Below are 15,839 nucleotides of genomic sequence, written 5' to 3'. Positions count from 1 at the left end.
TAAAGTTACGAGGAGAACATTGAGAACAAGGATGTCGGCCACATGCACGTGTGTGCATGTTTGTGAAAGGTTGCATGACTGCGTGGTCAGTGTGAGCGTGTACATGCACTTTTGCTGACGTCATCTGCCTGTGCAGTTTGTGCTTACGGGATCCCGTCTTCCACAGGAGATGAGGAGAGTGGTGAAGATGATGATCCTACTGGAAACCCTGGCTCATATAAAGACCCTCAGCCTCCTTCCACAACCGATTCAGGTAAATGCACCCTGACTGCTTTTGAAGAGGTGATTAAAACTTTTATAATCTGAAGTAAAGGAAATACTGACACTTTTGAGAAATATAAAAGTGGATAAGTCTCCAGGTCCGGACAGGATATTCCCTAGGACATTGAGGGAAGTTAGTGTAGAAATAGCAGGGGCTATGACAGAAATATTTCAAATGTCATTAGAAACGGGAATAGTGCCAGGGGATTGGCGTACTGCGCATGTTGTTCCATTGTTTAAAAAGGGGTCTAAGAGTAAACCTAGCAATTATACTCCTGTTAGTTTGACGTCAGTGGTGGGCAAATTAATGGAAAGAATACTTAGAGATAATATATATAAGCATTTGGATAAACAGGGTCTGATTAGGAACAGTCAACATGGATTTGTGCCTGGAAGATCATGTTTGACTAATCTTCTTGAATTTTTTGAAGATGTTACTCGGGAAATTGATCAGTGTAAAGCAGTGGATGTCGTGTATATGGACTTCAGTAAGGCCTTTGACAAGGTTCCTCATGGAAGGTTGGTTAAGAAGGTTCAATGGTTGGGTATTAATGGTGGAGTAGCAAGATGGATTCAATAGTGGCTGAATGGGAGATGCCAGAGATTAATGGTGGATGGTTGTTTGTCAGGTTGGAGGCCACTGACTAGTGGGGTGCCACAGGGATCTGTGTTGGGTCCACTGTTGTTTGTCATGTACATCAATGATCTGGATGATGGTGTGGTAAATTGGATTAGTAAGTATGCAGATGATACTAAGATAGGTGGGGTTGTGGGTAATGAAGTAGAGTTTCAAAGTCTACAGAGAGGTTTATGCCAGTTGGAAGAGTGGGCTGAAAGATGGCAGGTGGAGTTTAATGCTGATAAGTTTGAGGTGCTACATCTTGGCAGGACAAATCAAAATAGGACGTACATGGTAAATGGTAGGGAATTGAAGAATGTAGGTGAACAGAGGGATCTGGGAATAACTGTGCACAGTTCCCTGAAAGTGGAATCTCATGTAGATAGGGTGGTAAAGAAAGCTTTTGGTGTGCTGGCCTTTATAAATCAGAGCATTGAGTATAGAAGTTGGGATGTAATGTTAAAATTGTACAAGGCATTGGTGAGGCGAATTCTGGAGTATGGTGTACAATTTTGGTAGCCTAATTATAGGAAGGATGTCAACAAAATAGAGAGTACAGAGGAGATTTACTAGAATGTTGCCTGGGTTTCAGCAACTAAGTTACAGAGAAAGGTTGAACAAGTTAGGGCTTTATTCTTTGGAGCGCAGAAGGTTAAGGGGGGACTTGATAGAGGTTTTTAAAATGATGAGAGGGATAGACAGAGTTGACGTGGAAAAGCTTTTCCCACTGAGAGTAGGGAAGATTCAAACAAGGGGACATGACTTGAGAATTAAGGGACTGAAGTTTAGGGGTAACATGAGGGGGAACTTCTTTACTCAGAGAGTGGTGGCTGTGTGGAATGAGGTTCCAGTGAAGGTGGTGGAGGCAGGTTCTTTTTTATCATTTAAAAATAAATTTAATTTTATCATTTAAAAAGCTGGGGTAACTCAGCGGGACAGGCAGCATCTCTGGAGAAAAGTAATGGGCGCGATTTCAGGTCGAGACCCTTCTTCAGACTGCATTCTGCAGTCGCCTAGTCCATTTCTCCAGAGATGCTGTCTGACCCGCTGAGTTACTCCAGCTTTTCGTGTCTCTCTACGGATTTGAGAGAGTAAGATTCACTGCCAGACATCGTCGGTATATTAAATGTACAAGTGTCGTTTCACATGACCGTAGTCAAGGAAACAGCAGTGTACCAACAGTCCGATTATTGTAGCGGTATAGCAAAGACATCTCTGCTGTCCGTTTTTGGTGTTTCATATATTTGTTCTTCCCCCCCCCCCCCCCCCCCCCCCCCCCCCCCACCTTTCCATCCCAATTCCAGTCCCATCCGACCCCCTGGGAAACTGAAAGGAGTGACAATCAATTGCCACGGATACAAATAATGTCATACACAAGAAAGGGCAGATGCTGGTTGACAAAAAGTGAACACACAGTGCTGGAGTAATACAAAGACGCAGCAGAATTTTGGAAACATCATCCCGTCACCCATTCCTTTTCTCCAGAGATGCTGCCTGTCCCGCTGAGTTAAAGAGTGCCCACGGTAGACTCACGAGTCACTACGGTACACTCACGGGCTACTACGTTCTTACAACGAGTTTAAAAGTTTAAAATTTTAACTTCACGAGTAAATTTGACTCGTGGAAATCTTTCATCTCGTTGAAAGATTTTCACGAGTTAACAAGTTTCCCGAGTACCAGCCGTTAGCATTACGAGTTCCGACGTTCCCGCTACATTAATTCTACATGATTACCACAAGTTTGATTTTTGTTTTAAACTCGGGATCACTCTTGGGTGGACTCGCACCGTGAGACCGAGCCATTAATTTCAAGGTTTTGTGCACCTTGTGTGTTGTGACTGTTGGCAGATCAATTTCCCTCCGGGGATGAGTAAGGTTTATCGTACCTTAAATTACACTAAATTCTAGCAAAGTGCTGGAGGATCTCTGCAGGTAAGGCAGTTTGAGTGCTACAATACAATACAATACCAATACAATACCTTTTACTTGTAATTTGAACCTCACATGAGGTTCAAACGAAATTTGGTTTCTGCAGCCATACAAGAAAAGAACCAAGACACACACCAACACAATTTACACAAACATCCATCACAGCGAGTCTCCTCCTCACTGTGATGGAAGGCAAAGTCTTGTCTCTCCCCGCTCTCCATTCCTCTACCGAAGTTGAGGTCAAAGGCCCCGGCGGGCGCTAGCAAGTCCGTGGCCACTCAAAGTCATGCCGGGCGATGTAAGACCCTGTCCCGGATCTTGGTGTTGGAGCCCCCGGCGGGCGCTAGCAAGTCCGCGGCAGATTAAAGCCACGCCGGCCGTTGTAAGGCTCTCTCAACCCCGCAATTCGGGCGGGAGAAGTCGCCGTAGCCGGTGCCCCGCAAAGCAGTCTCCCACCGGGGACCCGCGACCTCCCGGTGTCACCATCGTGTCACCATCGGGTCGCAGCAGCGCGCCACCGCAGCTCTCCACGCTCCAAAGCTGGCCAGCTCCACGGAGGTAGGTCCGCAGCTCCACAGCTCCATGGAGGTAGGTCCACAGCTCCGCAGCTCCACAGGGTCCGTGACTTGAGCCTCCAGGTTGTTCCGGTTGGAGGCTGCTCCGCGGCGCTAGGCCCCAACGGCAACGGAGGCCCGACAGGGAAAAGGTCGGATCTCCATGCAGGGATGAGATTTAAAAGTTTCCCCCACCCACCCCCCACCCTCCACATATACACATTTAAAAACCCGCTACAAACTAAACCCTCAACAGGACAAAAAGATAAAAAATACACAGACAGACTGCAGACTGCGACGTCGGTCGCGCCACCCACACACTAGTTAGGGCTCTTAAAGATAGCGGAGTCAGGGGATATGGGGAGAAGGCAGGAACGGGGTACTGATTAGGGATGATCAGCCATGATCACATTGAATGACGATGCCGGCTCGAAGGACTGAATGGCCTACTCCTGCACCTATTGTCTATTGTGTGGAGGCAATGGACAGGCAATTGAGGAGGCAAAATACTTTGGTTCAGCCACACATGGAGCACTGCGTGCAGTTCTGGTCATCATATAATAGGAAGAAGGTTGGGGCTTTGGTGAGGATGCAGAAGAGGTTTACCTGAATACTGCTTGGTTTAGAAGGTATTAACTAGAGGTAGAGGTTGATCAAACTTGGATTGTTTACTCTAGAGCATCAGAGGATGAGTGGTGACCTGATACTCATGAGAGGCTCATATAGGTTAGCTAGAGCCTCTTCCCCAGTGTAGAAATATCAAATACTAAAGGCATAGTTTTAAGGTGAGACAGGGCAAATTTTAAAGGAATTGTGCGGGGCAATTTTTTTACACCGAGAGTAGTGTTCCTCGGACGTGCTGCCACGGGCAGTGGTGGAGGGAGGTCCAATTGTGGGATTGGAGAGGCTTTTGGGCAAGCATATGGACACGCAGGCAAAGAAGGGGGATGGATCAAGTTTGGCACAGATCCTTTGACAAAAAGCATGGAAACGGGCCCTTCAGCCCTACTCAACCATGCTAACCTATATTAGCGAATTAGATGAGAAAGTACAAAGCATGATAAGTATGTTTGCAGATCACACCAAAATAGGTAGTATAGTTAAAATGGTTTTCAAGAATGACAACAACAAGGACATTCAGGGAAGTTAGTGTAGAAATAGCAGGGGCTATGACAGAAATATTTCAAATGTCATTAGAAACGGGAATGGTGCCGGAGGATTGGCGTATTGTGCATGTTGCTCCATTGTTTAAAAAGTGTTCTAAGAGTAAACCTAGCAATTATAGACCTGTTTGTTTGACTTCAGTGGTGGGCAAATTAATGGAAAGGATACTTGGAGATAATATATATAAGCATCTGGATAAACAGGGTCTGATTAGGAACAGTCAACATGGATTTGTGCCTGGAAGGTCATGTTTGACTAATCTTGAATTTTTTAAAGAGGTTACTAGGGAAATTGATGAGGGTAAAGCGGTGGATGTTGGCTATATGGACTTCAGTAAGGTCCTTGACAAGGTTCCACATGGAAGGTTGGTTAAGAAGGTTCAATTGTTGGGTATTAACAGTGGAGTAGCAAGATGGATTCAACAGTGGCTGAATGCGAGATGCCAGAGAGTAATGGTGGATGGTTGTTTGTCAGGTTGGAGGTCGATGACTAGTGGGGTGCCTCAGGGATCTGTGTTGTGTCCACCGTTGTTTGTCATATACATCAATGATCCGGATGATGGTGTGGTAAAGTTTATTAGTAAGTATGCAGATGATATTAAGATAGGTGGTGTTGTGGATAATGAAGTAGATTTTCAAAGTCTACAGAGAGATTTAGGCCATTTGGAAGGGTGAGCTGAATGATGGCAGATGGAGTTTAATGCTGATAAGTGTGAGGTGCCACATCTTGGCAGGACAAATCAAAATAGGACGTTTTCGTGGCAAATGGTAGCGAATTGAGGAATGCAGTTGAAAAGAGGGATCTAGGGAGGTGGTACGGAACGTTTGCATTTTTCAGCTTGAAATTGTGCAATATGGTGCATACTGTAGCGAGTCTTTTAACTTACACTTGAATGCAATATATATGGTTTAAATTGGATTGGAGCGTTTTTGAAAGGGGGAAGGCTGTGCGATCACTGATCACTGGTATTGGGGGTATCCGGTGAGGGAATGGAGCAACCGAGTGGGGAGAGGGTATGGAAGAAGAGTGTCCCCCCCACCCAGGGTAGGAACTTTTTGAAATTTGATGTATTAAAATCATGTTTTAGTGCACTGTAGAAGTATGATTTCAATGTTTTTTGTATGAAATATTTTTAAGAGTTAACTTTTTAAGGGGTAACTTTATCCACACAAATGGTGATGGGTGTATGGAACAAGCTGCCAGAGGAGGTAGTTGAGGCAGGGACCATCCTCACATTTAAGAAAGTTAAACTGATACATGGATAGGACAGGTTTGGAGGTATGGACCAAAAGCAGGTGGCGTAGCTGGGACATGTTGGCGGGTGTGGGCAAGTTGCACCGAAGGGCCTGTTTTCACACTGTATCACTCTATGACTACATAATACCTCCACCATGCATGAATGCTTCAAAATCAAGTGATCGAGTTTTATTGCCATATACTCAAGCATAGTAACATAGAAAATATGTGCAGGATAGGTCATCGGCCCTTCGAGCCAGCACTGCCATTCAATATGATCATGGCTATTCATCTAAAATCAGTACCTCTTTCCTGTTTTTTCCCCATATCCCTTGATGTCGTTAGCCCCAAGAACTAAATGTAACTCTCTCTTGAAAACATCCAGTGAATTGGCCTGCACTGCATTCTGTGGCAGAGAATTCAAGTCAAGTCAAGTTTATTTGTCACATACACATACGAGATTTGCAGTGAAATGAAAATGGCAATGCTCGCGGACTTTTGTGCAAAAGACAAACAACCAAACAACCAAAAAAATTATAAACACTATCATAACACACATATTCTTTTACATAATAAATAATGGAAGGAGAAACGTTCAGCAGAGTTAGTCCCTGGTGAGATAGGCGTTTACAGTCCGAATGGCCTCTGGGAAAAAACTCCTTCTCAACCTCTCCATTCTCACCGCATGGCAACGGAGGCGTTTGCCTGACCGTAGCAGCTGGAACAGTCCGTTGCAGGGGTGGAAGGGGTCTCTCATGATATTGTTGGCTCTGGAGTTGCACCTCCTGTTGTATAGTTCCTGCAGGGGGGCGAGTGAAGTTCCCATAGCGCGTTCGGCCGAACGCACTACTCTGCAGAGTCTTCTTGTCCTTGGCAGAGCAATTCCCAAACCAGATGGTAATATTTCCGGACAAGATGCTTTCCACCGCCGCTGCGTAGAAGCACTGGAGGATCCTCGGAGACACTCTGAATTTCCTCAATTGCCTGAGGTGGTAAAGGCACTGCCTTGCCTTACTCACGAGTGCTGAGGCGTGTGATGCCCATGTCATATCCTCGGAGATGTGGACTCCCAGATATTTAAAACAGTTCACCCTATCCACAGGATCCCCATTTATCCTCAATGGAGTGTACGTCCTCGGATGATGTGCCCTCCTAAAGTCCATGATCAGCTCCTTCGTTTTTTTGATGTTCAAGACGAGTCTGTTATCCTGGCACCAGAGTGCTAGATCAGCCACCTCCTCCTGGTAGGCCTTTTCGTCGTTGTCTGAGATCAGGCCCACCACCACAGTGTCATCAGCAAACTTAATTATTGAGTTGGAGCTGAACCTAGCCACACAGTCATGTGTGTACAGGGAGTACAATAGGGGGCTGAGGACACAACCCTGGGGCGATCCTGTGCTCAGGGTGAGGGACTTCGATGTATTCCCTCCCATCTTGAATACCTGGGGCCTGGCGGTGAGAAAGTCCAGGACCCAGGCACATAGGGAGGTGTTGAGCCCCAATTCCATTAGCTTCCCGGCCAGTCGGGTGGGGACTATCGTGTTGAAGGTTGAACTGTATCTATGAACAGTATCCTCACGTAGCCCCCCTTCTGGCTGTCCAGATGGGAGAGAGCGGTGTGCAAGACCTGGGAGACCGCATCGTCCATGGATCTGTTCGGACGGTATGCGAACTACAACGGGTCCATGTTCCGAGGGAGGAAGGCGCAGATGTGATTCTTCACCAGCCACAGATTCACAACTCTCTGCGTGAAGAAAGTTTGTTCTCATCTCAGTCCTAACTGCCCCCCCCCCCCCCCCCTTTATTCTTAAACTGACCCATGGTTCTGAGCGCCCCAACATCGGGAACATTTTTCCTGCAGTTACAGTAAGTGAAAATCTAGCAGGCAAGCAGGATGCTTTCACCAACCACCCCCATTTGAAGTCCACTATCTTCCACCGTATCTACCCAGTGCTTGGTACTTACTTCCAGCAGCCACTGGTTGTCCTCCAGGATGCACCGAGCCGCTGCCTGATCCATGCTGGTCACCTGGGCGAATTCGGCACAGAGACTCTCACGGCAGCGGTGCGCTTCGACGCCTCCGACGGCCCGGGACTCTTGCACTGAGGCTGCTCCATGGCCGGAGCTGCAGTGAGCGACTCGCCAGCCCGGCAAACACTCTCCTGCCCCGCTCCCCGTCCGCATCTGTCCCCGCCGCTGCTTCCGCTTCCAACACCCACGGCCCATGCAGTTGATATGAGTTTTGAAATTTTCGTTGATCACAGAATTTCTCACAACAGAGCGAGAGAAATTTGTGATCAGCGTGAGAATTTGGTGAAATGCGTGATTCTCACGCTCAATGCATGGGAGTTGGCAGCCCTGCCTCTCTATCCCCCTCTCCCTCTCCCCCCTCTCTCTCTCCCCTCTCTCCACCTCCCTTTCTCTCCCCTCTCTCTCTCCCTCCCATCTCACTCTCATCCCTCTCTCTCTCCCCTCTCTCTCTCCCCCTCTCTCACTCTCTCTCCTCTCAACCCCCTCTCTCCCCCCCTCTCTCTCCCTCTCTCCCCCTCCCCCTCTCTCTCTCCCCTGTCTCACCCCTCTCACTCTCTCCCCTTCTCTCTCTCTCTCTCTCTCTCTCCCCCTCTCTCTCCTCTCTCCCCCCTCCCTCTCTCTCTCTCTCTCTCCTCCTCTCTCCCTCCCTCTCTCTCTCTCCCCTCTCTCTCTCCCTCTCTCTCTCTCTCTCTCCCCTCTCTTTCTCTCTCTCTCTCTCTCCCTCTCTCTCCCCCGTCTCTCTCTTCCCCCTCTCTCCCTCTCTTTCTCACTCCATCCCCCTCTCTCCTCCCTCCCTCTATCTCCCTCTCTCTCTCTCTCTCTCCCTTCTCTATCTCCCCCTCCCTTTCTCTCCCCCTCCCTCTCTCTCCTTCTCCCTCCCCCCCCCTCTCTCTCTCTCTCTCTCTCCCCCTCTCTCTCTCTCTCTTTCCCCTCTCTCTCTCTCTCTCTCCCCTCTCTCTCTCTTTCTCCCTGCCTCTCTCTCTCTCTCTCTCTCTCTCTCTCTCGCTCTCTCTCTCTCTCTCTCCTCTCACCTCGCTCTCGCTCTCCCCCCCCCTCTCTCATATCTCTCTCCGTCTACCCCCTTTTTCTCCCTCCCACCTCACTCTCCCCCTTGCTCTCTCTCCCCATCTCTTTCTACTCTGTCTCTCCTCTTTCTCTTGCCCCTCTTATCTTTCCCCGTTTCTTCTTCCCCCTCTCTCCCTCTCTCTTTTACCACCCCTCTCTTTTACCCCCCTCTCTCCCCCATTCTCTCCTACCCTCTCCTCTCTCTCCACCCCCTCTCTCTTCCCTCATTCTTCCCTCACCCCTCTCTCTCGTCCCCCCTCCCACCTCACTCTCACCCTCTCCCTTTTACCTCTCTCTCCCCCCTCTCTTCTCTCCCTCCATTCACACCCCCTCTGTCTCTCCCCTCGCTCTCCTCTCACCCCCCTTCTACCTCTCTCGCCCCCCCACTGTCTCCCTGTCTCCTTCCCCTCTCTCTCCACCTCCCTTTGAGAGTCTGTCCCTTCGGCAGAGATTCTCTCGGCAGCGGCGCTTCCGACGGCTCCGCGGCCCGGGACACTCGCACTGTCCGGAGTGCTCCATGGCCAGAGCTGCAGCGTCAGCCCCGCAAACACTCGACAGCGCCGCAAACACTCGCAAGTCCCGGCTCCCCGCATCTGTTCCCGCCGCTGCTTCTGCTCCTATCCTTCCCGCAGACCCGGCTCTCCAACACCCGCGGACCATGCAGTTTATCCGAGTTTTGAAATTTTTGTTGATCGCAAAATTTCTCACCGCTGAGCGTGAGAAATTTCTGATCAGCGTGAGGGCGTGAGAGTTTGCTTGAGGGCGTGAGTCTCACGCTCAAAGCGTGAGAGTTGGCAGCCCTGTTATATCATGATCAGTTGGGCAAGTGGGCTGAGGAATGGTTAATGGAGGTTAATGCAGATAAGTGTGAGGTGTTGCATTTTAGGAAGTCAAACCAGGGCAGGTCCTTCACAGTGGATGACAGGGCTCTGGGAGAGTTGTAGAGCAGAGGGATCTGCAGTTCATATATAGTTCCCTTAAAGTGGTGTCACAGGTATACTGGGTAGTGAAGAAGGTTTTTAGTACATTGGCCTTCATCAGCTATGGTATTGAGTATAGAAGTTGCAGTTGTACAAGACGTTGGTGAAGCAGCATTTGGACCATTGTATTCAGTTTTGGTCAGCCTGCTGAAGAAAAGATGTTGTTAAGCTGGAAAGAGTCCAGAGAAAATTTACAAGTGTGTTCCTATTTCCCAATTAAATGTGCCTCCAAGAACTTGTTTTGGTAACAGGAGCCAAATTCCCAATTCCAAAAGTTGCTTAGAGTAGATGAAAGAAAGCTACAGTTGGATAGTGTTCCTTATTTAATGCCAATTTGATTCATCAAGTCATCAATCGATTCTGGTGATTCTCTCCTTGAATTAGGTCAGCATCTCGTTACATTTTCTGATCATTCTCTGGGAGCTGCCTACTCTTTGTTTTTCATTGTTGAAAGTATCCACAGCTTCCACTCAATGACTGTCATAGTTCGTAAGGTCATAAATGATAGGATGCAGAATTAGGCCTTTCGGCTCCTTTGACCACTCCGCCATTTAATCATGGCTGATCTATTCCTCTCAACCCCACTCTCCTGCCTTCTCCCCATAACCCCTGACACACGCACTAATGAAGAATCTATCTATCTCTGCTTTAAAAATATCCACAATCTCCTGTGCAATGAATTCCACCGATTAACCACCCTCTGACTAAAGAAATTCCTCCTCTACTCCTTCCTAAAGGAACCTCCTTTAAGTCTGAGGTTATGTCTGCTGGTGCTAGACTCTCCCACTAGTGGAAACATCCTCTCCACATCCACGCTATCTAAGCCTTTCACTATTCGGTAAGCCAAACCCCGGAAATGTTCAACGTGTGTTGGTTGAATGGATTAATTTGAATATCCTTCCTGTTTCCAAAATAATCTTGAAGTTATTGTTTGGCAGGGAGAGAACAGAAATAAAGTGCAGCCTTTGGCCAATGACAACATCAGGAAGTAACTTGTCTAAGGGCCACCTCCTTGCTGTCATCGGCATATATACAATTGTGCAGAGATTCATAGATTCGCACAGCACAGACAGGTGGGCGGTACGGTGGCGCAGCGGTAGAGTTGCTGCCTTTCCGCGCCAGAGACATGGGCTCGATACCGACCTTGACCTGTAGAGAGTTTGTACCGAGATCGGCTTCCTTCCACGTTCCAAAGGTATGTAGGTTAATTGGCTTGGTATATATGTAAATTGTCCCTAGTGTTTAGTTTAGTTTATTTACAGTTTAGAGATACAGCGCGAAAACAGGCCCTTCAGCCACCAGGTCCGCACCGACCAGCGATCAGTCTGTACACTAACACTATGCTACTGAGACAATTTTATAGAAGATAATTAACGTACAAACCTGTACGTCTTTGGAGGAAACTGGAGTAGCTGGAGAAAACTCATGCAGTCACGGGGAGAAAGTATAAATTCTGTACAGACAGCACCCGCGGTGAGGATCGAACCCGGGTTTCTGGCCCTGTCAGGCAGCAACTCTTATCGTTGCGCCACCATGCCACCCCTTGTCTGTGTAGGATAGTGTTAATATGCGGGGATTGCTGGTCGGCGCGGACTCGGTAGGCCAAAGAGCCTGTTTCCACGCTGTATCTCAAACAAAACTAAACAGGCCCATCGACCTCACCAGGAAGCTGCGCTGAGAATATGATGTTCCAAACAGTTGATTTTGGTAAACCTATGGTTTGGCTGATGTCTAACAGTTTTGTTCTTGTTTCTCAGTCTCATAATGGCTTCTTTAACTTTCATTAACACAACTTTGGTACTCATGTTGATAAACAGCAATAAAAGTTTTCAAAGGTGATGGAAAGACTGGAGGAAATACTAGGTGCTGAGAGTTCTCTTACATCTACATTAAGGAGGCAATTAAACACACCTGAGCAATTACAAATGCCTGTGAAGACGTGTCCCAAACATTATGATGCCCTGAGATGGGGGGACTATGTATAAACACAGCTGTAATTTCTACATGGTGAAACTAAAATGTATAAAAATGGCCTTTAATAAAATCTGACAATTTGCACTTTAACCACATGTGGTTTTTTTTCTATTACAAATCTCAAATTGTGGAGTACGGAGGATAATAAACAAATGATGGGTCTTTGTCCCAAACATTATGGAGGGCATTGTGATCCTCTGAAATTTCCAACCTCCAACGGGATCCCACCACTAACCACATTTTCCCTCCACCCTTCCGCAGAGACCATTCCCTCCGCAACTCCCTGGTTAACTCATCCCTTCCTGCCCAAACCACCCCCTCCCCAGGAACCTCCCCCTGCAACACCTGTCACTACCTCCTCCCTCCATAGAGGTTCACTTGCACCTCCTTCAACCTCATCTACTGTATCCGTTGTTCAAGATGTGGACCAAATGCAGACTTGGCGATTGTTTTGCGGAACACCTTCGCTCAGCCCGTGTGAACCAACCTGATCTCCCGGTTGCTGGATACTTTAATTCTCCTTCCCATTCCTACACAGACTTTTCTGTCCTCAGTCTCCTCCATTGTCAGAGTGAGGCTAAATCCAAATTGGAGGAACAGCATCTCATATTTCGCTTGGGCAGCTTACAGCCCAGTGGTATAAATATTGATTTCTCTAACTTCAGGTAGCCCCGGCATGCCCTCTCTCTCTATCCCTCTCCCCCATCCAAGTCACACTAGCTTCTCATTTTCATCCTACAAAGAGCTTACAATGGCCTGTTTCCTTTATCATCGATACTTTTTTGCATATCTTTCATTCATTGATATGATATGATATGCCATTTATTGTCACTATACATGTACAATGAAATTAAAAGCTGCTCGTACTCAGTGCATACATATAATTTAGTATAAAAAAAACAAGAAACAGAAGAAAACAAAACAAGGGAGAAGGGAGGGGGGGGGGGGGGAATAGGTGCACAATTCTGCGGCGCTATATACATATACACAGATGGAAGTCCGGGTGTTGGGCTGTGAAGTCAGTGCATGTGTGAATTTGAATGAAGAGTAGTTATAATTTTCGGAAAGCAACTATTCCTGAGTCTATTTGTCCTGGATTTGATGCACCTATAGCGCCTTCCAGAGGGCAGCAGGTCGAACAGTCCAAACGCAGGATGGGAGCTGTCTTTGATGATATTCTTTGCCCTGCTAAGGCAGGATATGTATAAGAAGGAATTGTTCTTTATCTCTCCACATCACCATCTATATCTCTCAGTTTCCCATATCCCTAACCAGTCTGAAGAAAGGTCTCGACCCGAAACGTCACCTATTCCTTTTCTCCAGAGGTGCTGCTGGTCCTGCTGAGTTACTCCAGCTTTTTGTGTCTATATTCCGTTTAAATCAGCATCTGCAGTTCCTTCTTATCCATATCCTTACCCTCTCACCATAAACCTATGTCCTCTAGTTCTTACATAGAAATTAGGTGCAGGAGTAGGCCATTCGGCCCTTCGAGCCTGCACCGTCATTCAATATGATCATGGCTGATCATCCAACTCAGTATCCCGCACCTGCATTCTCTCCATACCCTCTGATCCCCTTAGCCACAAGGGCCACATCTAACTCCCTCTTAAATATAGCCAATGAACTGGCCTCGACTACCCTCTGTGGCAGAGAGTTCCAGAGATTCACCACTCTCTGTGTGAAAAAAGTTCTTCTCATCTCAGTTTTAAAGGATTTCCCCCTTATCCTTAAGCTGTGACCCCTTGTCCTGGACTTCCCCAACATCGGGAGCAATCTTCCTGCATCTAGCCTGTCCAACCCCTTAAGAATTTTGTAAGTTTCTATAAGATCCCCTCGCAATCTCCTAAATTCTAGAGAGTATAAACCAAGTCTATCCAGTCTTCATAAGACAGTCCTGCCATCCCAGGAATCAGTCTGGTGAACCGTCTCTGCACTCCCTCTATGGCAATAATGTCCTTCCTCAGATTTGGAGACCAAAACTGTACGCAGTAGTCCAGGTGTGGTCTCACCAAGACCCTGTACAACTGCAGTAGAATCTCCCTGCTCCTATACTCAAATCCTTTTGCTATGAAAGCTAACATACCATTCGCTTTCTTCACTGCCTGCTGCACCTGCATGCCTACTTTCAATGACTGGTGTACCATGACACCCAGGTCTCGCTGCATCTCCCCTTTTCCTAGCCGGCCACCATTTAGATAATAGTCTGCTTTCCTGTTTTTGCCACCAAAATGGATAACCTCACATTTATTCACATTATACTGCATCTGCCAAACATTTGCCCACTCACCCAGCCTATCCAAGTCACCTTGCAGTCTCTTAGCATCCTCCTCACAGCTAACACTGCCCCCCAGCTTAGTGTCATCCGCAAACTTGGAGATATTTCCTTCAATTCCCTCATCGAGATCATTAATATATATTGTAAATAGCTGGGGTCCCAGCACTGAGCCTTGCGGTACCCCACTAGTCACTGCCTGCCATTGTGAAAAGGACCCGTTTACTCCCACTCTTTGCTTCCTGTTTGCCAGCCAGTTCTCTATCCACATCAATACTGAACCCCCAATGCCGTGTGCTTTAAGTTTGCATACTAATCTCTTATGTGGGACCTTGTCGAAAGCCTTCTGGAAATCCAGATACACCATATCCACTGGTTCTCGCCTATCCACGCTACTAGTTACATCCTCGAAAAATTCTATAAGATTCGTCAGACATGATTTACCTTTTGTAAATCCATGCTGACTTTGTCCAATGATTTCACCACTTTCCAAATGTGCTGCTATCCCATCTTTAATAACTGACTCTAGATGTTTCCCCACTACCGATGTTAGACTAACTGGTCTGTAATTCCCTGTTTTCTCTCTCCCTCCCTTCTTAAAAAGTGGGGTTACGTTTGCTACCCGCCAATCCTCAGGAACTACTCCAGAATCTAAAGAGTTTTGAAAGATTATTACTAATGCATCCACTATTTCTGGAGCTACTTCCTTAAGTACTCTGGGATGCAGCCTATCTGACCCTGGGGATTTATCGACCTTTAATCCATTCAATTTACCCAGCACCACTACCCGGCTAACCTGGATTTCACTCAATTCCTCCAACTCCTTTGACCCGCAGTCCCCTGCTATTTCCGGCAAATTATTTATGTCTTCCTTAGTGAAGACGGAACCAAAGTAGTTATTCAATTGGTCCGCCATATCCTTGTTCCCCATGATCAACTCACCTGTTTCTGACTGCAAGGGACCTACATTTGTTTTAACTAATCTCTTTCTTTTCACATATCTATAAAAACTTTTGCAGTCAGTTTTTATGTTCCCTGCCAGTTTTCTTTCATAATCTATTTTTCCTTTCCTAATTAAGCTTTTTGTCCTCCTATGCTGGTCTCTGAATTTCTCCCAGTCCTCCGGTATGCTGCTTTTTCTGGCTAATTTGTACGCATCATCCTTCGCTTTGATACTATCCCTGATTTCCCTTGTTATCCACGGATGTACTACCTTCCCTGATTTATTCTAGCGAAGGATGATGCGTACAAATTTTTTAAGAAGGGAGGGAGAGAGAAAACGGGGAATTACAGACCAGTTAGTCTAACATCGGTAGTGGGGAAACTGCTAGAGTCAGTTATTAAAGATGGGATAGCAGCACATTTGGAAAGTGGTGAAATCATTGGACAAAGTCAGCATGGATTTACGAAAGGTAAATCATGTCTGACGAACCTTATAGAATTTTTCGAGGATGCAACTAGTAGCGTGGATAGGGGAGAACCAGTGTATGTGGTGTATCTGGACTTCCAGAAGGCTTTTGACAAGGTCCCACATAAGAGATTAGTATACAAACTTAAAGCACATGGCATTGGAGGTTCAGTATTGATGTGGATTGAGAACTGGCTGGCAAACAGGAAGCAAAGAGTAGGAGTAAACGGGTCATTTTCACAATGGCAGGCAGTGACTAGTGGGATACCGCAAGGCTCAGTGCTGGGACCCCAGCTATTTACAATATATATTAATGATCTCGATGAGGGAATTGAAGGCAATATCTC

At 46.9% G+C, this 15,839-nt stretch overlaps 1 protein-coding gene across 2 annotated transcripts in view; it reads left to right on the top strand.

The window, feature by feature from the left end:
- The window catches only part of LOC129702146 (diacylglycerol kinase theta-like), a 131,689-nt gene that overhangs the window by 25,924 nt on the left and 89,926 nt on the right, over positions 1 to 15,839 (top strand). For both annotated transcript variants that reach the window (XM_055643757.1, XM_055643765.1), the window contains exon 7: positions 167 to 253. In XM_055643757.1, the coding sequence (XP_055499732.1) occupies positions 167 to 253 (87 nt within the window). The remainder of the gene's footprint in view (positions 1 to 166; positions 254 to 15,839) is intronic.

This window comes from Leucoraja erinacea, chromosome 1 (assembly GCF_028641065.1).
Source record: "Leucoraja erinacea ecotype New England chromosome 1, Leri_hhj_1, whole genome shotgun sequence".
NCBI classification, from domain to species: Eukaryota; Metazoa; Chordata; class Chondrichthyes; order Rajiformes; family Rajidae; genus Leucoraja; species Leucoraja erinaceus.
Note: the sequence above shows the minus strand (reverse complement) of the source record. Positions and strands in the feature narration are given on the sequence as shown.